The 20898-nt window shown below is 43.2% G+C and overlaps 1 protein-coding gene across 4 annotated transcripts in view; it reads left to right on the top strand.

Annotated features, from left to right (window-relative positions):
• Nucleotides 1–20281, top strand: part of KCNS3 (potassium voltage-gated channel modifier subfamily S member 3) — a 41393-nt gene extending 21112 nt beyond the window's left edge. For all 4 annotated transcript variants that reach the window (XM_029936355.1, XM_029936354.1, XM_029936353.1 and 1 more), the window contains exons 2-3: nucleotides 6414–6608; nucleotides 18273–20281. In XM_029936355.1, coding sequence (XP_029792215.1) covers nucleotides 18332–19807 — 1476 coding nt within the window. In that variant the 5' untranslated portion in view covers nucleotides 6414–6608; nucleotides 18273–18331 and the 3' untranslated portion in view covers nucleotides 19808–20281. The remainder of the gene's footprint in view (nucleotides 1–6413; nucleotides 6609–18272) is intronic.
• The last annotated feature ends 617 nt before the right edge of the window (nucleotides 20282–20898 follow it).

Genomic DNA, 20898 nt, shown 5'->3' with positions numbered 1-20898 from the left:
GTCTAATTCATTCCCCTGGGATACATCCCCAGAGGTGGAACCACAGTTTTGTGATACACATTGCTCCAGTGTCCTCCAGAGGTTTCCTTTTACCTGTTCCCAGTCCCGATTAGCCTGGCAGGCTCTGTTTCTCCCACCTCTACTCTACAGACCTGCTTGCTTTCATTTGCTCTTTTTATCAATGTGTCAGTGCAGACGCTTGGTGCATCAACCGTGGAGAACATGGGGACGCATGAGACAGAGCACAGGGTCCAAAGCCCCTGGGGGGCTGATTTGCTTGCTGGTTTCCTGACTGCAGCTCCAGTTTTCAGCCAGTCATGCTTTAGGGGGTTTCTGCAAGTGGGGGGGGGGCAGGACAGTTCCTTTCTGGGGCTGGTGGAATAGTGGCTGCCATATGGGCCACTCAGGGTGGTCCCAGAGCCCTGTTCACACATGGGATGACCCTGCTGGGATCAGTGGCCATGAGGTTTTGCTCCCTCTTGTGAGGCGCACACCCTTCCACGGGGCTATTCCTTGCTCTCCTTTCTGAAGATTGCCTTTGGAGGTGACTCAGTGACTCAGCAGCAGGCTGCTGTCTTCCTCTGTTCCCCAGGGAGGGGTGTCTAGGAACACAGAACCCGAGGAGAGGAAAGTGGTATTTAGTTACCCGTGCTTCAAGCCTTAGGGATTTCTGGAGATGGTATTGCCTTTACTCATTCTGGATGGCCAAGGAAATATAATTTATATCAACTTTTCAAATCTAATTTAGAGTCTTTGCTTTGGAAGGCACTTCCTGGTTTCCTCCCTGAAGACCAGAACTTCTATAAATTTATCTTTATTATTATTTTTTATAAACTTATTTTTTAGTTCCTGAATGTATTAGACCCTGAGGAGTGTTCATTTTCTTCTTGGGACACAGTGAAATTTTTAAACAGTGTTTGTTAATGCAAGGATTTCTTATATTAATGTACATTTTCAAATTTGATAATTTGGAAAAACTAAGTAACTCAGGGATATTCTTAGTAATCTGTCTGAATCAACTGGCAAGTGTTGTATGATTCTGATTGCTTTGGATTATAGGATTTAAATATAACTACCATTTTTCTGGGACACTAAATCCAATTTCAGACCAATTGTGATATCTTAATTTTATTTAAGCAAAACCCTGGACCATAATTCTCATTAGCCAATCATAATAAAGTAGGGTCGAATTTCACCATTTGTTATTAATCCTATTATTTCATTACTCTTAGATTTTATTGAAAAGTAGTCTGTGATTGATAAATAGTGGCAAGACTATAAAACCGACATGTCCTCGCATTTTCCTGGGACATCGATGAATTTCCAAGATTGGAGCTTTGGTCAGGGGTGGGTTTGGTCACGGGAGCCTGGTTCGTTCAGTCTCAGCTTCCAACTTTCGCTCAGGTCATGATCTCGTGGTTTGTGAGTTTGAGCCCCACATTGGGCTATCTGTTGTCAGCACAGAGCCTGCTTCGAACCTTCTCACACCCCACTCCCTCCCCTCCGCCTCTCCTGTGCTTGATCCCTCTCTCTCTCTCTTTCAAAAATAAATAAACATTTAAAAAACACAAAAGAGTGGGTCTGGTCAGCAGGAGGACCCGTACCTGCAGAGAACTGTAGTAAGCCATCTTTCCAACTATATTAATGCATTCATTGCCCTGTGTGTCAATTCTGCCACTGAAAATGTTAGCAAATGTCAGATAGATTTTCAGAGAAAATCACCAACCTTTACTCTAGACTCAAATTGCCCGAAGCATGCCTCGAATTTCCACAAAAGGTTAACCTTCCTTTTATCTTTCCTCACAGATAGTGAGGAAAACACAAAGTTTTGCTTGTCTGACACCAGAAATGCCATGACCGAGTTCTAGAAGAACAGGCGTCTGGGGCAATATCCCTGGCCCTTGTCAGCAGACAAAGTCCTAGTACCGTCTGCCATGCCGAGCTTTCTGAGCTCTCAGCTTCTGGACGGGCGCCTGAGGTCTACTGCAGAGCAGTGGTTCAGAACTGGCCATGGTTTTGCTCTCTGGGGGACATTTGACAATTTTGGGTGTCACGACCTTAGGGGGAAGTGAGATGTGCTCCTGGTGTCCAGCGGGTAGAGGCCAAGGATGCTGCTGAACATCGCACGGTGCCTCGCACAGCACCCCGCAAGAGGATTCCCTGACCTCAAGCTGTCAGTAGTGTGAAGGGTGAAGAAACTCCATGTAGAAGTTTGCAAGGTCAGGAGGTCTGCAGGCTGTCAGGCTGGTGCTTTGTGGTGCCATTTACCTGGTGACCTTATCACAGGTCAAGGTCCAACTCTCTCTCAGCCTGGCAACTTCAGAAACTCATTTTCAGAGTACCAGACTCTAGAAGACTGACTCTCTTAGGAACTCACAGAAAACTGGAAAGAAACCTCTTCCCGCCTTATTACATACCACTAATAAATAAAACTAGTGGACAGGGTGGACATGGTGTTTGGTAGCAGAGCGCATAGGGTCTCTGCTGGCGAGGTGCCTGGGAACTGAACTTTCCAGGCGGTGCCTCAGGGAGCCTAGAATCTGAACAAGGAGAGGTAGCTAATGATACCTAAAACTCTAGGTCTAGACACGTAAAAATCCACCCGAGATGTGCCCATCAGGGCTGGAACGGGCCACATCTTCAGGATTATAGCTCCTTTAGAAAGTGCTGGGATGGGGCTTGGCAACCAACTTTGATCTTTCACACTTACCTCCTCGGCTTCCCTTGCTGACCGACTGGCTTTCATTATCCATATTGATTCTTTTAATTAATTTACTCTTTAGTCTCATTGCCGTGCAGTGGTTCAATAAAAATGTGTCAAGCACCATGGTGTAACAGAGATAATTAATATAAAGATTGATATTTTAACACTGTCCTTAACTGGAGGCTTCTCAGGCTACTGGGTAGCACGGAGGTGCCAATATTCAGAAGAGTGTGAGCAGAGCAGTGACAGGTACACTCAGGATTCTGTGCAAGTGCAGAAGACACAGGCCTATGCAGCAGTGACACCTGGAGTATCTGCTTTTCTCTCTCAGGCGCTGGCTTTACAGTTTAGTTTGAGTCTTTTTTTTTTAAATGTTTTATTTATTTTTGATACAGAGAGAGACAGAGCATGAGAGGGGGAGGGGCAGAGAGAGAAGGAGACACAGAACCGGAAGCAGGCTCCAGGCTCTGAGCTGTCAGCGCAGAGCCTGACGTGGGGCTCGAACCCACAAACGTGAGATCTGACCTGAGCCGAAGTCGGAGGCCTAACTGACTGAGCCACCCAGGCGCCCCCAGTTCAGTTTGAGTCTTAAGAGAAGCACATGAGGAGTTATTATTAGCGCTGTGAACCGCCTTCTTGTCCATGTGGTCTTCCTCATTCTGTTCCGAGAATGGATGTCGGCTCTCTGGATGATGGAAGAGTCCAGTCTGCCACTTGACCTTCATCCTTTTCATCTCAGTAATGGGGGAAGTCACTTTGTACATTTTTGAGTGCTGTGGTCAACCCACCCAGAAATATAGGTGAGCCAGAGGCTCTATCACAGGGACGCTGGAGAGGATCTCCCTTCTTACTGTGAAGACGGTTCGAGCAATACCCGAGGGAGCTTGATGTGCTTTGCCGCAGTCCTGCTGGGTCACCCAGCAAGAGTCAGAGACCTCTGCCGCGCTAGGTCACAAACGATGCTCTCTTCTTCTGGGCAGTTACACTCTGACAGGGGTGGTAGGAGCATGGAGAATAGAACCGTTAGGTGGGGCTGTGAAGCAGGAAGGGGAGAATGTCTTGGGTGCACACATTTTTCTTTCCCAAATTCTGCTGGTTTGGGCCATGTTTTGCCCACTTCTCCCATTCTTTGACTTTCCCTGACCACTGAATGTGGATCTTGATTTTCTTTTCTTTTTTTTTTCTTTTATAGTTTATTGTCAAGTTGGTTTCCATGTAACCCTCAGTGCTCATCACAAGTGCCCTTTTCCATGTCCGTCACCCTCCCTTCCCCTCTCCCCTCCCCCATCAGTCCTCAGTTTGTTTTTAGTATTCAAGAGTCTCTCATGGTTTGCCTCCCTCCCTCTCCCCAACTATTTTCCCCCTTCCCCTCCCCCATAGTCCTCTGCTAAGATTCTCCTGTTCCACTTATGAGTGAAAACATGTGGTATCTGTCCTTCTCTGCCTGGATCTTGATTTTCTATGCTGATTGATATCAGGCAGACTTACCTGAGTCTGAATCCTGGCTCTGGCATTCACTGGACTTTGCACAAATAGCTTCCCTGAGCCTCGATGTTAACATTTACTGTAGTTGAAGATAGAAGTGATATGTGTGTGAAACTCCTGGAAGGATCCTGGCTGTTGTAGGGACTCAGAAAGCACTGGTTATCCTTTCACAAGGGAAAGGTCACCCTTAGAATGTGAATGCCCTAGGAGCAGTGTGAATTGGCATAAATTCACACTGAGAGGTGTTGACTGGTATATTTTTTCCAAAAATTTATTTTTTTGTTTGTTTTTTCTTTCTTTCTTTTTTTTTTTTTTTTTTGGACAGGAGTTATGGTGATGGGAAATGAGTCAGAACACTAGAATTCTGAGTTTGGGGAAGGAAAGAGAAGAGAAAGGCAGCCTGGAATGTTAGTAATTAATCAAACATTGATGGAGGACCCACTAGGTACCAATTTCTGTAAAAAAGATACACTTGGCTCACCTCACAGTCTGTCCCTGGGCCAGCCCTTCTGTGATGAGCCAATGCCCAGGAATGCTTAGGGTTTCTTAGAAGTGCTGAATAGCTTAAGTACTTTGTTAATTTTTTCTCTTCAGTAATTAATATAGTCATGTCAAAGCTGTTTGCAGTAAATTAATTATCTCCCAGCCAGATTAATCTTACCTTCCCTTAAAATGTGCTACATTTGGAAAGGCATCTGGTAGGCAAAGGAAAGGACTATATGTGTGTGCTGTACCCTTTCAAAAAGGCAGAGCAGCATTTCTGCATTTTAGTGGAATACAAATATCTGAGGTTGACCCAATGATGTGTTGCTGAGAGTCTATGGAGGAGGAGGAGGAGGAGAAGGGAGAGGAGGTGGGATTTTAGCTCCTGAATTGATTTTACTTATCCCAGTTGAGATTTCTCTACCTCTTTTGCTAAGAGTCCCATCTCAGAGATTCACTTTGGGTAGAGCTGCATTTTTTCCCCTGGGTTTTTCCTTGTTATCTTCATTAGAGGTGAAAACTCACTGAATGGCTCTGGCCATTGTTGGGACTGGTCTCCTCCTGCTTTGCTCCCTCACCATTGCCCCCTTGATGTTGGTAGGACACCATTACTTTTTATTACATTTGGTACTGGGCCTGGGAGTTCCTGGAGGGGCAGGGAGGAGGGGGCAGGCACGGAGTTTTGGTTGTAATCCCAATGTCTAAGGTAAGTCCAGACAGATCTTAACTATAATGAATGTTTGTTTAATGACTGACGTAGCTGGAGGCAATGTTTTCATTTTCTTTCTGAAGCTTGGAATCAATCTTTTCTTCTTTTTCCCCACCCTGCCCCTGACCCCCTGTATTGATCTGAAAACATGAAAATCAATGGATGGGTGCTTAGATACTAGTATAAATCTAAGGGAATGCATCAACATGAGGTACAGCTTACCCTGTTGGGAACTGGAAATTTTTGTGGCTTCTTTAATTTATTCAGAGAGAGAAATGTAAATTTGTCCTTTTGTTTTGATACAAACTTAGCCACCCCTGCACACACACACAGACACACACACACACACACACACACACACAGACACAAACACACATACACACTCTTGAATGCACGCACACACGTTTTAACCAGAGGACTCTGCCTTGCGTAGTCATTTCTGATCTGTGAAATACAACAATGGACAAATAAAGCAAAATCAAATTTGACCAGCCTTTGAAATTGATTTCAAATTAGAGCAGCTCTGTTAATTCTATTAGAGCAGTCACACTCAGAACTTGGTCTCTGAAATGGATTAAAATGTATTTATTTAGAGGTTTATAAGTATATCCTTGATGAATTGGCTAGGAAATAATGCTCCTAAAGAAATTATGTGTGGGAGGTGAATGACTGCAGCCTAACTCTAGTGCCTCATTTTATCCTTGGAGGTTTTTATTGGTTTTGGGGTCTGTGGAGAAACCCAAGTGTACACTGGGGTCAAGATCTGAGAGTCCATGAGCCTGAGAGCAGTTGTGAGTTTGGTCCTGGGACAGTGGTGCCTCTCTATCTACGGTGGGGGTAGTGATGCCTCTCTATGTGCGGTGGGGGTAATGACGTCCCCATGGTGGGGAGAAGACCGCCCCTTCCTAAGATGAGATAGTCTCTAAGATATGGGTCTAATCAGTAAAATGCCCAGATTGCTGGGTTTGAGACAGAACACGTTGGGTGTTTCCTCCTTGGAGCTAAAACTTGACCTCTGGTTTGTTTCTTCAGCACGTGAGAGTGAATTCCCAGTGATTGCTTTGGCCCCTACAACCAGAGAACAGGATTCTTCCATTCTTTTTGGCCACTAAATGCCTATGTATACCACACATTCCTGCGAGGGAAGAAGGGCGGAGCTTCTTGGATGATGATGGACATTCCACTGGACAGGATGAGGGCAGAGAGTGTGACATCGATACCACAAAGGTAAGAGCTGCCCCCGATCTTTTCTCTGGCCCCATTACTATCAAAAGGAGGGCAGAATGAGCCTTACAGTGTAATGACAGAAATGAAGGTCAGACACCAGGGAGACTGTTCTGACTCAAATTCACTGACAGCTGGGGCACATGACTGAAGAAGGAAGGGAGAGAGCCAGCTTGGGAGGAAATAGGTTGGATTCTTTTGGGGGATGCACTAAGCTCGCTCTGGAAGAATCTGTGCCCACATTACTCATCTCCCCTTTTGACATAGATAGTTCAGACTTGAGGAAGTAGCACTACTGTTATTGGGATAAGATTCCATTTGCATCCCTTTCAGTTAGTCTGGCTTAAAATGGGGAGTGGAGCTGGGTTAAGTCTGGCTCAGGCCGCAGATCGGGGGCTGATCAGAAGGAGCTGACATGGAGACACATTTTGCTGGAGGCACGTAATTTTGAGAACATGCTGGGTCAACTCTAATTAAACTTGAGCTATCCCACGTAAAGATCAGGATTTCTGGGTTCTCCTGGAGCCCTGGCCCTCCGTTCCCACAAAGGACTCTGGTGCTCAGTAGTCTCCATCTCTGGAGAGTTCACCAGAGTCCTAAGTTTAACTCACTTGTGTGGCCGCTGGAAGCATTTCATTTCACTTTGTCTGGTCTAGATCATTCTGCTAGCTCTTTGACAAAAACAGTGATAGCCTTTTAATTCTTCCAGATAAAAGAGTATCTTTCACTGGACCGTGGACAGAAATGAGCAGAAATGGCTAAGACTATAGAGGTGGCAACACATGATTCCTTCCATGGAAGGACTTAGGGGTTGGGGACAGCCCTGGTCAGGCCCGTGGTGGTAAGGAGAGCTGGGAAAACATGATACTGTCTTATGGTGGATGCTAAAATAATAGTGCACTGGGGGCGGCTGTGAGGTGAGAGGGGGAGGAAGTGGGTGGAGGGGATGTATTAATTTGGCTCACATGTGTTCAGATTCTCCCAAACCCCCTCCCCTGAACTCCCGAACGTCACCAGTACAACCACTAGTGGGTGGGTTTCTCCACACAACGTAACTCTTGGTAAGCTCTCACCTTGTTGCCAATCCAGTTTTCCTAGTCCAGGTTGAAAATCTTTCGTCTGGGATTCTTTGCTTTTTACAAATAGGACAGCTCTCTGGCCACTTGTCTCACTAAATCACTCAGCCTTCTGAGCAGCCTCTGCTTGGAGATGAGCTGTGCAAAGTACAGGATCCCTGGAGAGAAGCAACCACACCAACTAGAGGTCCAGAGGGAATGCACACAGTTCTAATAGGACTGTTCCAGGTGGAGGGAGCCGCCTTGCTTCCAGAAAACTCTTTGAAATTTCATGTATTCTATACGCTGGCTCTGGGCATGACCTTCTAGATGTCTCAGAAGTATCTATTTGTTTCTCAGAATCGCACTATTTTACTGCCTCTGACAACACTCATCACAAGGGCCTGAACCAAGGCACCCTAGTGCCTCCGTTCCCACTTCCACACACGGGTGCTCGGCAATGCCACTGACATTTCACATACCCCCTGTCTTCTCTGGCCCATCATTCATTACCAATTTTCTTTCCCTTACACGTTACCCACGCCAGTGCATGGGGAGCTTGCTGGAAGAGAAGGTCAGGGAGGTGCCTGGGGAGAATACCTCCATTCATGGCTGTGGATTGACTTTAGAGTTCTAATTCTGTTTTATATCTGCTTGGCTTGTTTTGGAATATTCTCATGTGCCGTGGGCAGAAATAGGAGTTAGCATGACCTAACCTTTTAAAACACATTAGTGATTTTTGGGGCTCCTGGGTGGCCTCGTCGTTTAAGCGCCTGACTCTTGATTTTGGCTCAGGTCATAATCTCACGCAGGTCATGATCTCAACAGTTTGTGAATCAAGTCCCACATCAGGCTCTGCGCTGAAAGTTCGGAGCCTGTTTGGGATTCTCCCTTTTCCTCTCTCTCTGCCCCTTCCCTGCTCTCTCTCTCTCAAAATAAACAAACAAATAAATAAATAAATAAAACATTTTTAAAAATTAATGATTTTTCTTTTATATTTAATGGGATAAAATGCTGCTCTTAGAAGACCATTCCAAAGAAATTGGAAATAATTCTGAAAAATGCCTTGTTTTAATTTGATAGGAGGATTATTGTAGATTTGGGGCAAATAAGACGGTAGAAGGAATCTAGGTTTTTATTTACATTTGTGGAATTGATTGAAAAAAGTGGTTCTGCCCCATAAAAATACCGACTTGTATTTGTTATGCTTTTGTTACTTTTCTGAGCAAAGCAAAAGCATTATCATAGCCACTCATGCCCACTTGTGTGCGTGTGCATTCATCAGCCTTGAAAAGACACCATTCTGAGAGTATTTTTTGAGTGAGTTTGAAAGCATAAAGCAAAAAGAGAGGGAAGTGGACTAAGAAGAGGTGAGTAAGAGGTTAATGGCTTTGAAAAGCCTTTTCCAGGGTGCCACTTGGAGAGGAGATCAATGCAGTTTCTCTTTTAAGCTGCCAGTGAATATCTTGGATTTTTGACATCTTTTTCTTTCTCTTCAATCTTGTAAACATCAGAGGCACAAGGTAGCCAACTATAGTAGATAGTGTTCGCACCATGAGTAATTTGGGTTGATAGTAGGCAGGGGGAGCAATTCAGTGAGCCGATGCTCTTCTTGAGAAAGAGAACAAAAATAGCAGTTGATTTTTCAACTTTGCAGCCAAATGCCTTTTGTACTCCCAGATGTGCCTGATTGGAGACTGCACGTGTCCGCAGCATGCATATACCAAATCCCCTGCTAAAAAGTATAGGATCCTTTAATGAGGAAGATGAAAAAGTATGTGAATTTAAAGATCAGCCAATCCCTCCTGCCGCCCACTGAAATACCCATATTTGAGGCAGAGTGGAAAGAATTGGCCACATAAAGGCTGGCTAATGTTGACCAAACTTGTACCTCAGGAGTCCTTGTTTGCAGCATGGGGTGTAAGATCTACCACTAAGGACCTCATCGCCTCCTAGTGCCCAGGTCCTGCATGGGTTGCTGGGAATTCAAGGGTAACCAGCCGTGTGTATGAAAGCACTTACCACACAATACATGGCCCAAAAGGTGTTTGGTAAATTTTTCTTGAAACATTTTTGATGGAGAATTTTAACGTGTGCCAAAATAGGGAGAATAGTACATTGAACTCCTGTACCTACCACCCAACTGCAGCAAAGATCAATACATGGCCGTCTCTTGTATGAGCAAGATACACCTCCTTCCCCACCCCCACCTCCCGATTCTGTTGCTCCCCATGGATTATTTTGAAATGAATCCCAAATGTGTAAGTTTATCCATAAAACTTTAGTATACATTTGCAAAAGATGAGGATTCTTTTAAAAAGCATACTTACAATACCGTCAGCACATTGAAAAATTAACAAGCATTCTTTTATATTATCACGAATCTTGTTGGTACTCAGATGTCTCCATTTTTCATATTTTTTTAAGCATTTGGCCTGTTAAAATCAGGAGTCATACAAAGCCCACACACTGGATATTTGATACGTCGCTTATCGGGTCTGTGCTGATTGTCCCGCAGTTTCCCATAGTCTGGATTTTGCTGTGTCACTCGCTGCACATGTTTCTCTGAAATCTCCATTTGATTTCAAGTGGCAGATCTAGACTCCCAGTAAAATTCAGGCCTGATTTGTTGTTGTTGCTGTTGTCGAAATACTGCAGAGTTGTGTATTTACTTCCACCAAGAGGCACATCATGTCTTGTTTCTCTCTGTTACTGCAGGCTTGCTCCCTGAGCTCAGGTGCTGTTGTTCTGATGTTGCTGTCGTAAGGTTCCTCGTCAGCTTTTTATCTGGGTTTTTAGACACCTAGATCTGTCATTTCATGATGACTTGCAAAATAGGGAGATTTTAATTCTATCATTCCTTCTGTATTAGCTGGAATCCTATTTTCAAGAACAGTTTTATTGAGATATGCTTCATTTACAATACAATATACCTTTTTTAAATGCGTAATTGGGGTGTTCTTAGTATATTCTCAAGGTTGTACAATCATCTAATTCCAGAACATTGTTACCACTCCCAAAAGAAACACATACCTATTAGCAGTCACATCCGATCACTCTTCCTCCGAGCCCCTGGCAACCATGAATCTACTTTCTGTCTCTATGGGTTTGCCTATTCTGAATATTTTGTAAAAATGAAATCATACAGTTTGTGGCCTGTTTTGCTCTGCCTTCTTTCATTAGGATAATATTTTCAGAACATTGTCATCTACAATGAAAAATGTTGTATTATCAGTGATTCATTCTTTTTTATGGCCAAATAATATTTCATTGAATGGATAGAGCATTTTGTTTATCCATTCATTAATTAACGGACATGAACATTTAGGTGGTTTTCCCTCTTTGGCTATTATGAATAATGCTGCTATGGGCATTAGTGTGTATGTTTTGTTTGTACATATGTTTTCAGTTCTCTTGGAAATATACTTAGGAGTGGAATTGTTGGATCATATGGTAATTCTATGTTTAACTTTTTCAGAAATGTGCTAAACTCTTTTCCAAAATGGCTGCACCATTTTACATTACCCCTGGTAATGCATCAGGGTTCCATTTTCTCCGCATCTCACTAACACTTGCAATATGTAAAATGCTTATTTTATTATTACTTTTTGATTTTAGCCATCCTAGTAGTGTGAAGTGTTATCTTGTGTTTTTGATTGGCATTCCACTAATGACAAACAATGTTCCATCTTTTCATAGACATTTCGGCCATTTGTATATCTTCAGAGAAATGTCTGTTGAAGAACCCATTTGCATGTTTGAAAGTGGGTTATTTGATTTCTTTATTATTGAGTTGTAAGAGTTCTTTATTCTGGATACTAGACCATTATTGATAATTTATTTGCGAATATTTTTTCACATCATGTGGGTTGTCTTTTCCTTTTCTTGATTCTTGTCCTTTGACTTAAAAGTGCCTTGGAAGCACACAATTGTTACTTTTGAAGTCAGTTTATCTAATTTTCCTCTTATTTTATTATGATTGGTGTCATAGGCATCCAGTTTTATTCTTTTGCATGTGGCTATCCAGTTGTCCCATTAATACTTAGAAAAGAGCGTTCTTTCCCCATTGAATTCTCTTGACATCCTTGTTGAAAATCAGTTGACAATAGATATGGATGTATTTCTGGATTCTTAATTCTGTTCTCTTGATCTCCCTCTCTATCCTATGCTAATTCTACCCTGTCTTGATTACTGTAGCTTTGTAGCAACTTTTGAAATCATGAAGGATGAGTTTCCTGACGTTGTTCTTCTTTTTCAAGATTGTTTGGCTATTCTGGGTCTCTTGCATTTCCATATGAATTTTAGAATCAGCTTATCAATTCCTGAAAAAGGCAGCTAATATTTTGAGAGGAATTGTGTTGATCTATAGATTAATTTGGGGAGTACTGCTATATGGGGATGTCTGTACATTTATTTATGTTTCCTTTAATTTCTTTCAACAATATTTTGTAGTTTTGGCACAAATTTGTATTGCTTTTGGTAAATTTATTTCTAAATAATAGCTTTTTGATGCTATTATAAATGAAATTGTTTTCTAATTTCATATTTCTGTTTACTCATTGCAGTGTACAAAAATACAATGGATTTTTGTATATTGATTTCATATTCTGCAACATTGCTGAATATATTTGTTAGTTCTCATCAGTTTTTAAAATTTTTTTTTAAATTTACTTTTGAGAGACAGAGAGAGAGACAGCATGAGCAGGGGGCAGTCAGAGAGAGAGGGAGACACAGAATCCGAAGCAGGCTCCAGGCTCTGAGCTAGCTGTCAGCACAGATCCTGATGTGGGGCTCGAACCCACGAACTGTGAGATCATGACCTGAACCAAAGCTGGAAGCTGGACACTTAACTGAGCCACCCAGGCGCCCCTATTTATTAGTTCTAATAACACTTTTTGTGTGTATTGCATAAGATTTTCTATATACATATCATGTCAGCTATAAATATAGATACTATTTTTGTGCTCTATTGCTGGGTGCATATATATTTATCATTTTTATGTTTTCTTGATCAGTTGTTTTATTTTTATAAAATGCTCTTTGTCTTTGGTAACAACTTTTGTCTTAAATTTTGTTTTGTGTGGTTATCAGTATAACCAGTCCTGCTTTCCTTTGGTTACTATTTTCATGCTTTTACTTTCAAACTGTTTTTCAATGTAAATAAATATTTTCTAGTGTACTATTTTAATTGTTTCTGTTACAATTGTTTATGAATTTTTGGAATATTTTTATAAAGAAAACTTTCCCTCTTTAACTACTACCTGATTCTCCTAAGGTATAATTCATGCAGGAAAACAAGATAAAGGTTTGATTTTCTGTTTTTCCCTCACATTCCAGAGTAATGAGTTAGTACTTTAGTGTACCCTTCAATGATGATCAATGTATTCTTTATTTTTTCTTAAAACATATTATTATGAACTCAAGGATTTTAACATACTTGATGTGTTTCAGTCCATTGGAGATTTTTTCTTTTTGATGCACAAATCTTTGGCCAGTGGGTCCTGAGTCCTTTCGAATCTTCCCTTGTCCTTCCCTTCCTTTGTCCTTCCCTTCCTTGCTTTCTAATGTAACAAGATAGTCCAGGCTTATTTTGTGTATTTCTTACCCCAGACCTGGGATTGGCTATTTCTCCAAGGAGCCCTTGTTCTTTTAGTGAGAAATTGTATTTTGATGCCTCAATCTGCACAAACTCGAGATGTGCTTTGCTCTTGATTTGGTGTGTTTAGTTGGATTCCCAGGGAAATAGACTGAGACAGAGATTTATGTGCAGGAAGTTTGTTGGGAGGTTCCCTTGGGACCAATACCAGTGGGGATTGAAAGAAGTAGGACTGGGCAAGGAGAAGAGTTGAACTGTGATGGGGCTGGGACAGAAATCTTAGCTGGTCTCATGGGAACTCTGGAGCTGGGTTGCCCGCCTTGAGAAAAAGGTGCTGGCTCTTTATAGCTCCCCCATACATAAGCCCCTGGATGTGAACTTGCCTGGGGAAATTGTGTGACCTTGGGCAAGGCAGCTCTCTTTGGCTGAGGGTGATTCCCAGAGAAGGACTTAACTGAGAGCCCTTAGCTATTAACAACTTCCAGCAGGTGTGAGAATGAGTGTTTCAATTCTAAAGGGGAAATATAAGTGATGCTTCAAAGCATCCACTGGAGTTAGTTATTCTGTTCTAGGTTTTTTCAGTAGAAATAAAGTTTTCTCTTAAGACAAATTAAATTATCAGTCCGTAATGATATTTCCAGTTCAGATTTGGGATCGTTGGGTTTTTATTTAATTTCTTTGATTTTATATTTCTATTTCTTTTATTTTGCCCTCAAAACCTTGGGGGCATTAATGTAATCATTTATTTGCTTTAACCTATGTGTGTGCCTAAGAGTTTCAGAATAATTATACCAATATGAATACTAAAAATATTTTAAGATTTCTATACTTTATTTGTCCTATGGTGTATACCACTATGGATGTACAGTCAGATTACTGAAATTAAATTTAAAAACACTTGAGGGGCACCTGGGTGGCTCAGTTGGTTGAACATCTGACTTGGGTCAGGTTGTGATCTTGCAGTTCCTGATTTCGAGCCCCACATTGGGCTCTCTGCTGTCAGGCTCTCTGCACAGAGCCCGCTTCGGGTCCTCTGCCCCCCTTTCTGTGCCCCTGCCCCCCGTTTGCACTCTCTCAGAAGTAAATAAACATAAAAAAGAAACTTGGAATAATTTATCTCTCTGAGGTTCATGACCAACTTGATATATAGTAAGGTTAACTTTTTAAGGATTGCCTTTTTTAAAATTTATTTTTGTTTCATAATTATGTAAAACATTTACACAGTCCCCTAGGCCAGCTTCCAACACTGTCCCCTATTTCCTGTTCCCTCTCTCCCTGTATGGGGAGGTGCTTTGTTCATTTTTGGTTTATCTTTCTGCTGTTTCTTTTGCTTTACATAAGCATGTGTACGCATGTGTGTGTTCATATGTATGTGCATATGCATATATATGTATGTACACACATATTTTCCCTTTACTTAAGTAATATATCCTAGAAATCACTCCATTGCATATATATATGGAGAGAGACAGACAGAGAGAGATCATAATTTATTTGGACAGTCTTCTATTCATGATTGTCTGGATTGTTTCCAGTTATGCAAGTGTTTTTAATTTTTGTCTGTTTCTAGGAGAGATTTCTGGGGCAAAGGGCAAATGCCTGTCCAGTTTTGCTACATCTTGTCAAATTCTCCTCCAAAATGGTTCTCCTTCATTTTGCATCGCCCTCCCAACCTCTTCCCCACAGACTCATTAATAGAGGATGCACTCCAATTTTTGGATTATAGATCACATACATGCATGAAGAAAATGCTTTAATGTTTTTAAAGTTTATTTATATATTTACAAATACACATAAATGTGTATATATTTACATCTATAAGTAAATATATATTTACATATGTAAATAAATTATAAATGTATAATTATACGAATCGTAAATGTACATAGATACGTGCAAATATACCTTCGATCTGGTGGATGGGTTCTGGATAGGAGTAAATGAATGGCTGTTAAATAGATACTGGTCTGAAATAGTAAACTTGGAAATAATGATGTTCACTGTCTTCCTTTCTTTATGTCACTTTAGATGTGTGAGGCAGTGTGTGGTAGAAAGCCCTGGAATTGGTGTAAAGAGCCCCAACTCCCGACTCTGTTCTAACCCTTAATAGCTGCATGATGCCCACCCAGCTCTTCTGATCCTGCCTCCTCATTGGCAAAATCCCAGGGTAGTAGTGAGGGACAAATGACAGAGCGATATTTGTGATTGGCAAGGGACGGTCTGCATGCCAGGGAACCTAGCTACAGAAGGAAAAGGGGAGACTCCTTCCCTGCCCCCCGTCAGCTGCTGTGGGATGACACAGCCAAGGAAACCAGCCCTGGCCTCTGGCCTCCATGCCTTGGAAGATCTCAGCTCTCCCTCTGAGCTCAAACACTGGACCTGCACCGTGGAGGCTTCCCTTTTTCTTTCTCCTGAAGGCCTTCAACAAGGGGCCCCTTCTCTTATCATGTGTGTTGCTTTAATGATTAGACTTTGGGCACGAATGGGCCTCACAAAGGGCTCTCTTTCACTGGCACGGAGCAAATGCAAAGCGAGGAGGGCTGTGGGAAGACTGGCATCAAGGGGCGATAACAGGGTTCTGTAGAAAAGTGACTGCAGAATGATCGGGAAGTGGAGACTGGCTTACGCACATGCGTCATGAAGGCAGACCCTGGCGTCTGTCAACGGGGCTTTCCAGAGTAGCTGAAGAGATGAAGAGTAAGCCACCCGAATAAAATGTCCATTAAAGTCTTAGTGCCAGCTTAGCTAAAACTACGTCCTTGGAACGTTTTACTACTATACTTGCCATGAGCACAAGCCTGCTCTTAGAGATCTGAAGTTCCATAAATATTTGGACCAAGCCAGGAGCTCTGATTTAGGCCCTTCAAAGAAGATATCTAACTAAAAATAGAAAGCAGAGGCAGAAAAAATCCAAGTCTTTTCAAGAGGTCAGCAAATCTATTAAATGGTATGTCGAGCTATGCTGTGGTCTCCGGTTTCATGGGAACACGTCCATGGGAGCACATTCGGTTAGTGTCTGGAGAGCAAATGCGCATGCACGCTTTGTGACTGTAGGCTTGCTCCTGGGGTGGATGGCCCAAGGCTGGACTTTAAGGCTGTGTTCTCTGGTGCATCCTTTTCAAAGGAGGAGTCTCTTGTCTCCCCCACAGCCTTGGCTTTTCATAAACATAAGGGGCAAGAAATTCCTTCCCGACCTTTTTGCCCCCTCTAATGGTGTCCCCATATCACACACTGCTGGGGTCTTCTCTCTTCCTCTCACCTGTTCTGTTGCAGCCCTGTCTCCTTGGCCCTGAACTTCCCCCCAGGCAGACTCCCGCACCGCTGTCAGTGGGGTCTTTCTAAGTCACTGTTGGCAAAGACAGCCATGTCTGATCATTGATTAAGATTGTTTAGGGCACCTAGGTGGCTCAGTGGGTGAAGTGTCTGACTCTTGATATCAGCTCAGGTCATGATCTCGTGGTTTGTGGGTTCGAGCCCCGCATCAGGCTCTGTGCTGACTGACAGTGTGGAGCCTGCTTGGGATTCTCTCTCTTTTTCTTGCTCTCAAAATAAATAAGCATTAAAAAAATAAATTAAAAGAAGATTGTTTAGTGGTCTTGCTTACAGGTAAGGTCCAGACTCTGTAGACTGATATACAAGATTCTTCCCAATCTTGCTTATGCCCAATGCTTGGTGCCCACTGTTGGGAATATTCATTCTCTTGTTTGGTCAACTCTGCTTGAACCTTTAACATATGAGCCAAATGTAACCAATGACAAGGGTCATTGCTCTTTTCTCAATAAGCCCCAATGATGCTTGACTCATTTCTGTTATACCATTTCCCACAATGCATTCTTGAATTTTAACCGGAAAGAAGGTGAGGGAGAGGGTATATATAGTGGAAGTAGCATCGATTTGGGTTAATACAACCTGGGTTTAAACCTGGCTCTACCTTTTACTTATCCTGTGATCTTTGACTCAACCTCTCTGCATATCCATTTTTCTATACACCTTCTGTAAAGTGTTGGAAGGATTAAATGGCATTATTTCTATCAAAGCATCTAATAGTATCCCATAAGAACTTAGTATATGACAGTCTCCTACCTTTCTTTTATCTGCACCATTTGCTCTGAGGAAGCATCATTGTATTGGGTGATGGTCAAAATCTATGACTTTCTCCCTGAGAAATGGACCTGATGCATCCTAATTAGTGTCAGAACTAAAAGCAGGCAGTGCTTCCTGGGCCAGTATAGAATGGGTATCTACGGGGTGATTGGGAGTGTGCGGGGAATCGTCTGTGAGGGGAAGGAGCAGGAGAGAGAGTGTCAGGAAACAGAGTTCAATTAACATAGAGAGGTTTCCCCAAGTCACTTTCTTCCCTGTGGATGTACCTGAAACACTATCCCATGAAGTGTAACTATATCTTTAAGATGTAGGGTACTTAAGGACAGGAAGATAATTATATCCTCCTGATTATCCACACCCAAACGTAGGGATGGGACTTTCTCTTAAAGGGGTGGGACACGGGAGCAGAAGGGGAAAGCACTGAGCTGAGCCCCCAGTCATGTGTGGGTTGGGGGCGAGGGTCACAGCAGAGGAGAGAACCATTTTTGAGGGTGCATGACTGAGACCAGGGCACAGGGAAAGGGGAGTTCCAAGCCAAGCGTTGCCAAATTCAGGAGCCTCGTGGTTGCAACTGGAGATGCTTGTATTGTGTAAGTGATCCACAGTGCGGTGCTTTTGGGGGGCTGGGAGGTACATTTTGGGTGCTTAAAAAATAAGTAGGAATGAAGTTTCATCAAAATTAGATGACAGCCTTCTTTTTCCAAAATAAATGGATCCACCAACCACAGTTTTTGGAGAACAATCTGTTTTGTGTTCATTTTCTTCCAGTTACAATGCGTGATGCTGTATTCCTTTTTATTCCATTTCCTGCTTTGGTCTTCACGTAGCCCATGCTCCTGGAAAGGGCGGATTAAAAATAAGCTTGGCGAGGCACGACGGGACAGCGCTAATGCCGTCTTGTGCTCCTTCCAGGTGCAGCGTGATCTCCCTCATCTCCCTTCCCATCCAGCTCCCTGCCTCCTGTATCCACCATGGTGTTTGGTGAGTTTTTCCATCGCCCTGGACAAGACGAGGAACTTGTCAACTTGAACGTGGGGGGCTTTAAGCAGTCCGTCGACCAGAGCACCCTCCTGCGGTTTCCTCACACCAGACTCGGGAAACTGCTCACCTGCCACTCGGAAGAGGCCATCCTGGAGCTGTGCGATGACTACAGTGTGGCCGATAAGGAGTACTACTTTGATCGGAACCCCTCCTTGTTCAGATATGTTCTGAATTTTTACTACACGGGGAAGCTGCATGTCATGGAGGAACTGTGCGTATTCTCGTTCTGCCAGGAGATCGAATACTGGGGCATCAACGAGCTCTTCATCGATTCCTGCTGCAGTAACCGCTACCAGGAACGCAAGGAGGAAAGCCATGAGAAGGACTGGGACCAGAAGAGCAATGATGTCAGTACTGACACCTCCTTTGAAGAGTCGTCCCTGTTTGAGAAGGAGCTGGAGAGGTTTGACAAGCTGCGATTTGGTGAGCTCCGGAAGAAGATCTGGATTCGAATGGAAAACCCAGCCTACTGCCTGTCAGCCAAGCTCATTGCCATCTCATCCTTGAGCGTGGTGCTGGCCTCCATCGTGGCCATGTGCGTGCACAGCATGTCAGAGTTCCAGAACGAGGACGGAGAGGTGGATGATCCCGTGCTGGAGGGCGTGGAGATCGCATGCATTGCTTGGTTCACTGGTGAGCTTGCCATCCGGCTGGTTGCTGCTCCCTGTCAAAAGAAATTCTGGAGAAACCCTCTGAACATAATTGACTTCGTCTCTATTATCCCCTTCTATGCCACCTTGGCTGTAGACACCAAGGAGGAAGAGAGTGAGGACATTGAGAACATGGGCAAGGTGGTCCAGATCCTCAGGCTTATGAGGATTTTCCGAATCCTCAAGCTTGCCCGGCACTCGGTAGGACTTCGGTCTCTAGGTGCCACCCTGAGACACAGCTATCATGAAGTTGGGCTGCTGCTTCTCTTTCTCTCTGTGGGCATTTCCATCTTTTCTGTGCTTATCTACTCTGTGGAGAAAGATGAGCACACGTCCAGCCTCACCAGCATCCCCATCTGCTGGTGGTGGGCCACCATCAGCATGACAACCGTGGGCTATGGAGACACGCACCCAGTCACCTTGGCCGGGAAGCTTATTGCCAGCACGTGCATCATCTGTGGCATCTTGGTGGTGGCCCTCCCTATCACCATTATCTTCAACAAGTTTTCCAAGTACTACCAGAAGCAGAAGGACATTGATGCGGACCAGTGCAGCGAGGACCCCCCAGAGAAGTGTCACGAGCTACCTTACTTTAACATTAGGGATATTTACGCCCAGCGGATGCACGCCTTCATTACCAGTCTCTCTTCTGTGGGGATCGTGGTGAGCGATCCTGATTCTGCAGATGCTTCAAGCATTGATGACAACGACGATGTTTATAACACAGCGTCCTTGGAGAATTGCAGTGCAAAATGAGCAGGGACCTTTGTGCCTGTATCTTGTGTCCCTTCCTGATGTTAGGTTAACACAGCTTTATAAACCTCAATGGGTTCGTTAAAATAATTTAATTCTCAGGGTGTACCTTTCAGCCATAGGTGGACATTCATTGCTCCAAAATGATAGAATCTTCTTTATTTTTCTCAGTAAAGTGAATCAAATGCCTTGTTCTAAAATTTATTTTTTACAAGAGAGAGTTGTGATATGACTTTGGAAAAAAAATGGTGAATGGGATTGGGTGGGATTTATTGCTACGGCTTATGTATCATCTTGTGTTTGTCATCTACTCACATTGAGCTGACTGTAAATTACTGACAAGTAGAATCAGAGGCCCAGCTGACTGGAGACTACATGCATGTAAGATCCACAAAATGAGACAATGCATGTAAAACCATGTTCACGTTCTAGACATGGAAATTAGGAGCCTAATAAACTTGCCTAATTCAGTATGGAGAATGTCTTGGTTGTATGTTTTTATGTCAAATAAGTATATTGTGGGAGGTTCAAACTTGGTTTGGAAGGGAACTGCTCTTTTTGGGGGATCAAGTGCCCTTTCTGTTAGTTTCTGAACTTGGGATGTACATCTACATGGGGCTAGTTCTTTTGTTCAGTAGACCGGTGGTAGGTGGCAGGGAGAAGGATCGTGTCCATGATGAGACCGTGCTGTCCAGTGAATATCGATGAAACATGTACAGGTTTGGGACATCTCTGCAAGTTGGCATATGTGAATGAAGCACATGCCCTTACAGATATGTTTCCAGTGTACTTTTGTGTTTTATAATTTCTCCTGTTCAGGTAAAACCGTGTCACCCGAAAATTATGCAGAGCAGACTAAACCTCCACATCCATAGGCAGAGACACACTCCATGAGTGGAAGAAAGGAGAAATGGTGTCCAAACACACAGTTGTGATTCATTATGGCCTGAGGAGTGAGACTTTAATCACTGGAAAAAGGGACTCCAGGAGCTATAAAATGAGCCACCATTTAAAAATAGCCCTTGAGACAGTAATGTCTGCGTCTTTTGTAAAAGCCCCTCACAATGAAAGAAGGCATACATACTCATTTCCAG

Source organism: Suricata suricatta, chromosome 4 (genome assembly GCF_006229205.1).
Source record: "Suricata suricatta isolate VVHF042 chromosome 4, meerkat_22Aug2017_6uvM2_HiC, whole genome shotgun sequence".
Taxonomy (NCBI): domain Eukaryota; kingdom Metazoa; phylum Chordata; class Mammalia; order Carnivora; family Herpestidae; genus Suricata; species Suricata suricatta.
Note: the sequence above shows the minus strand (reverse complement) of the source record. Positions and strands in the feature narration are given on the sequence as shown.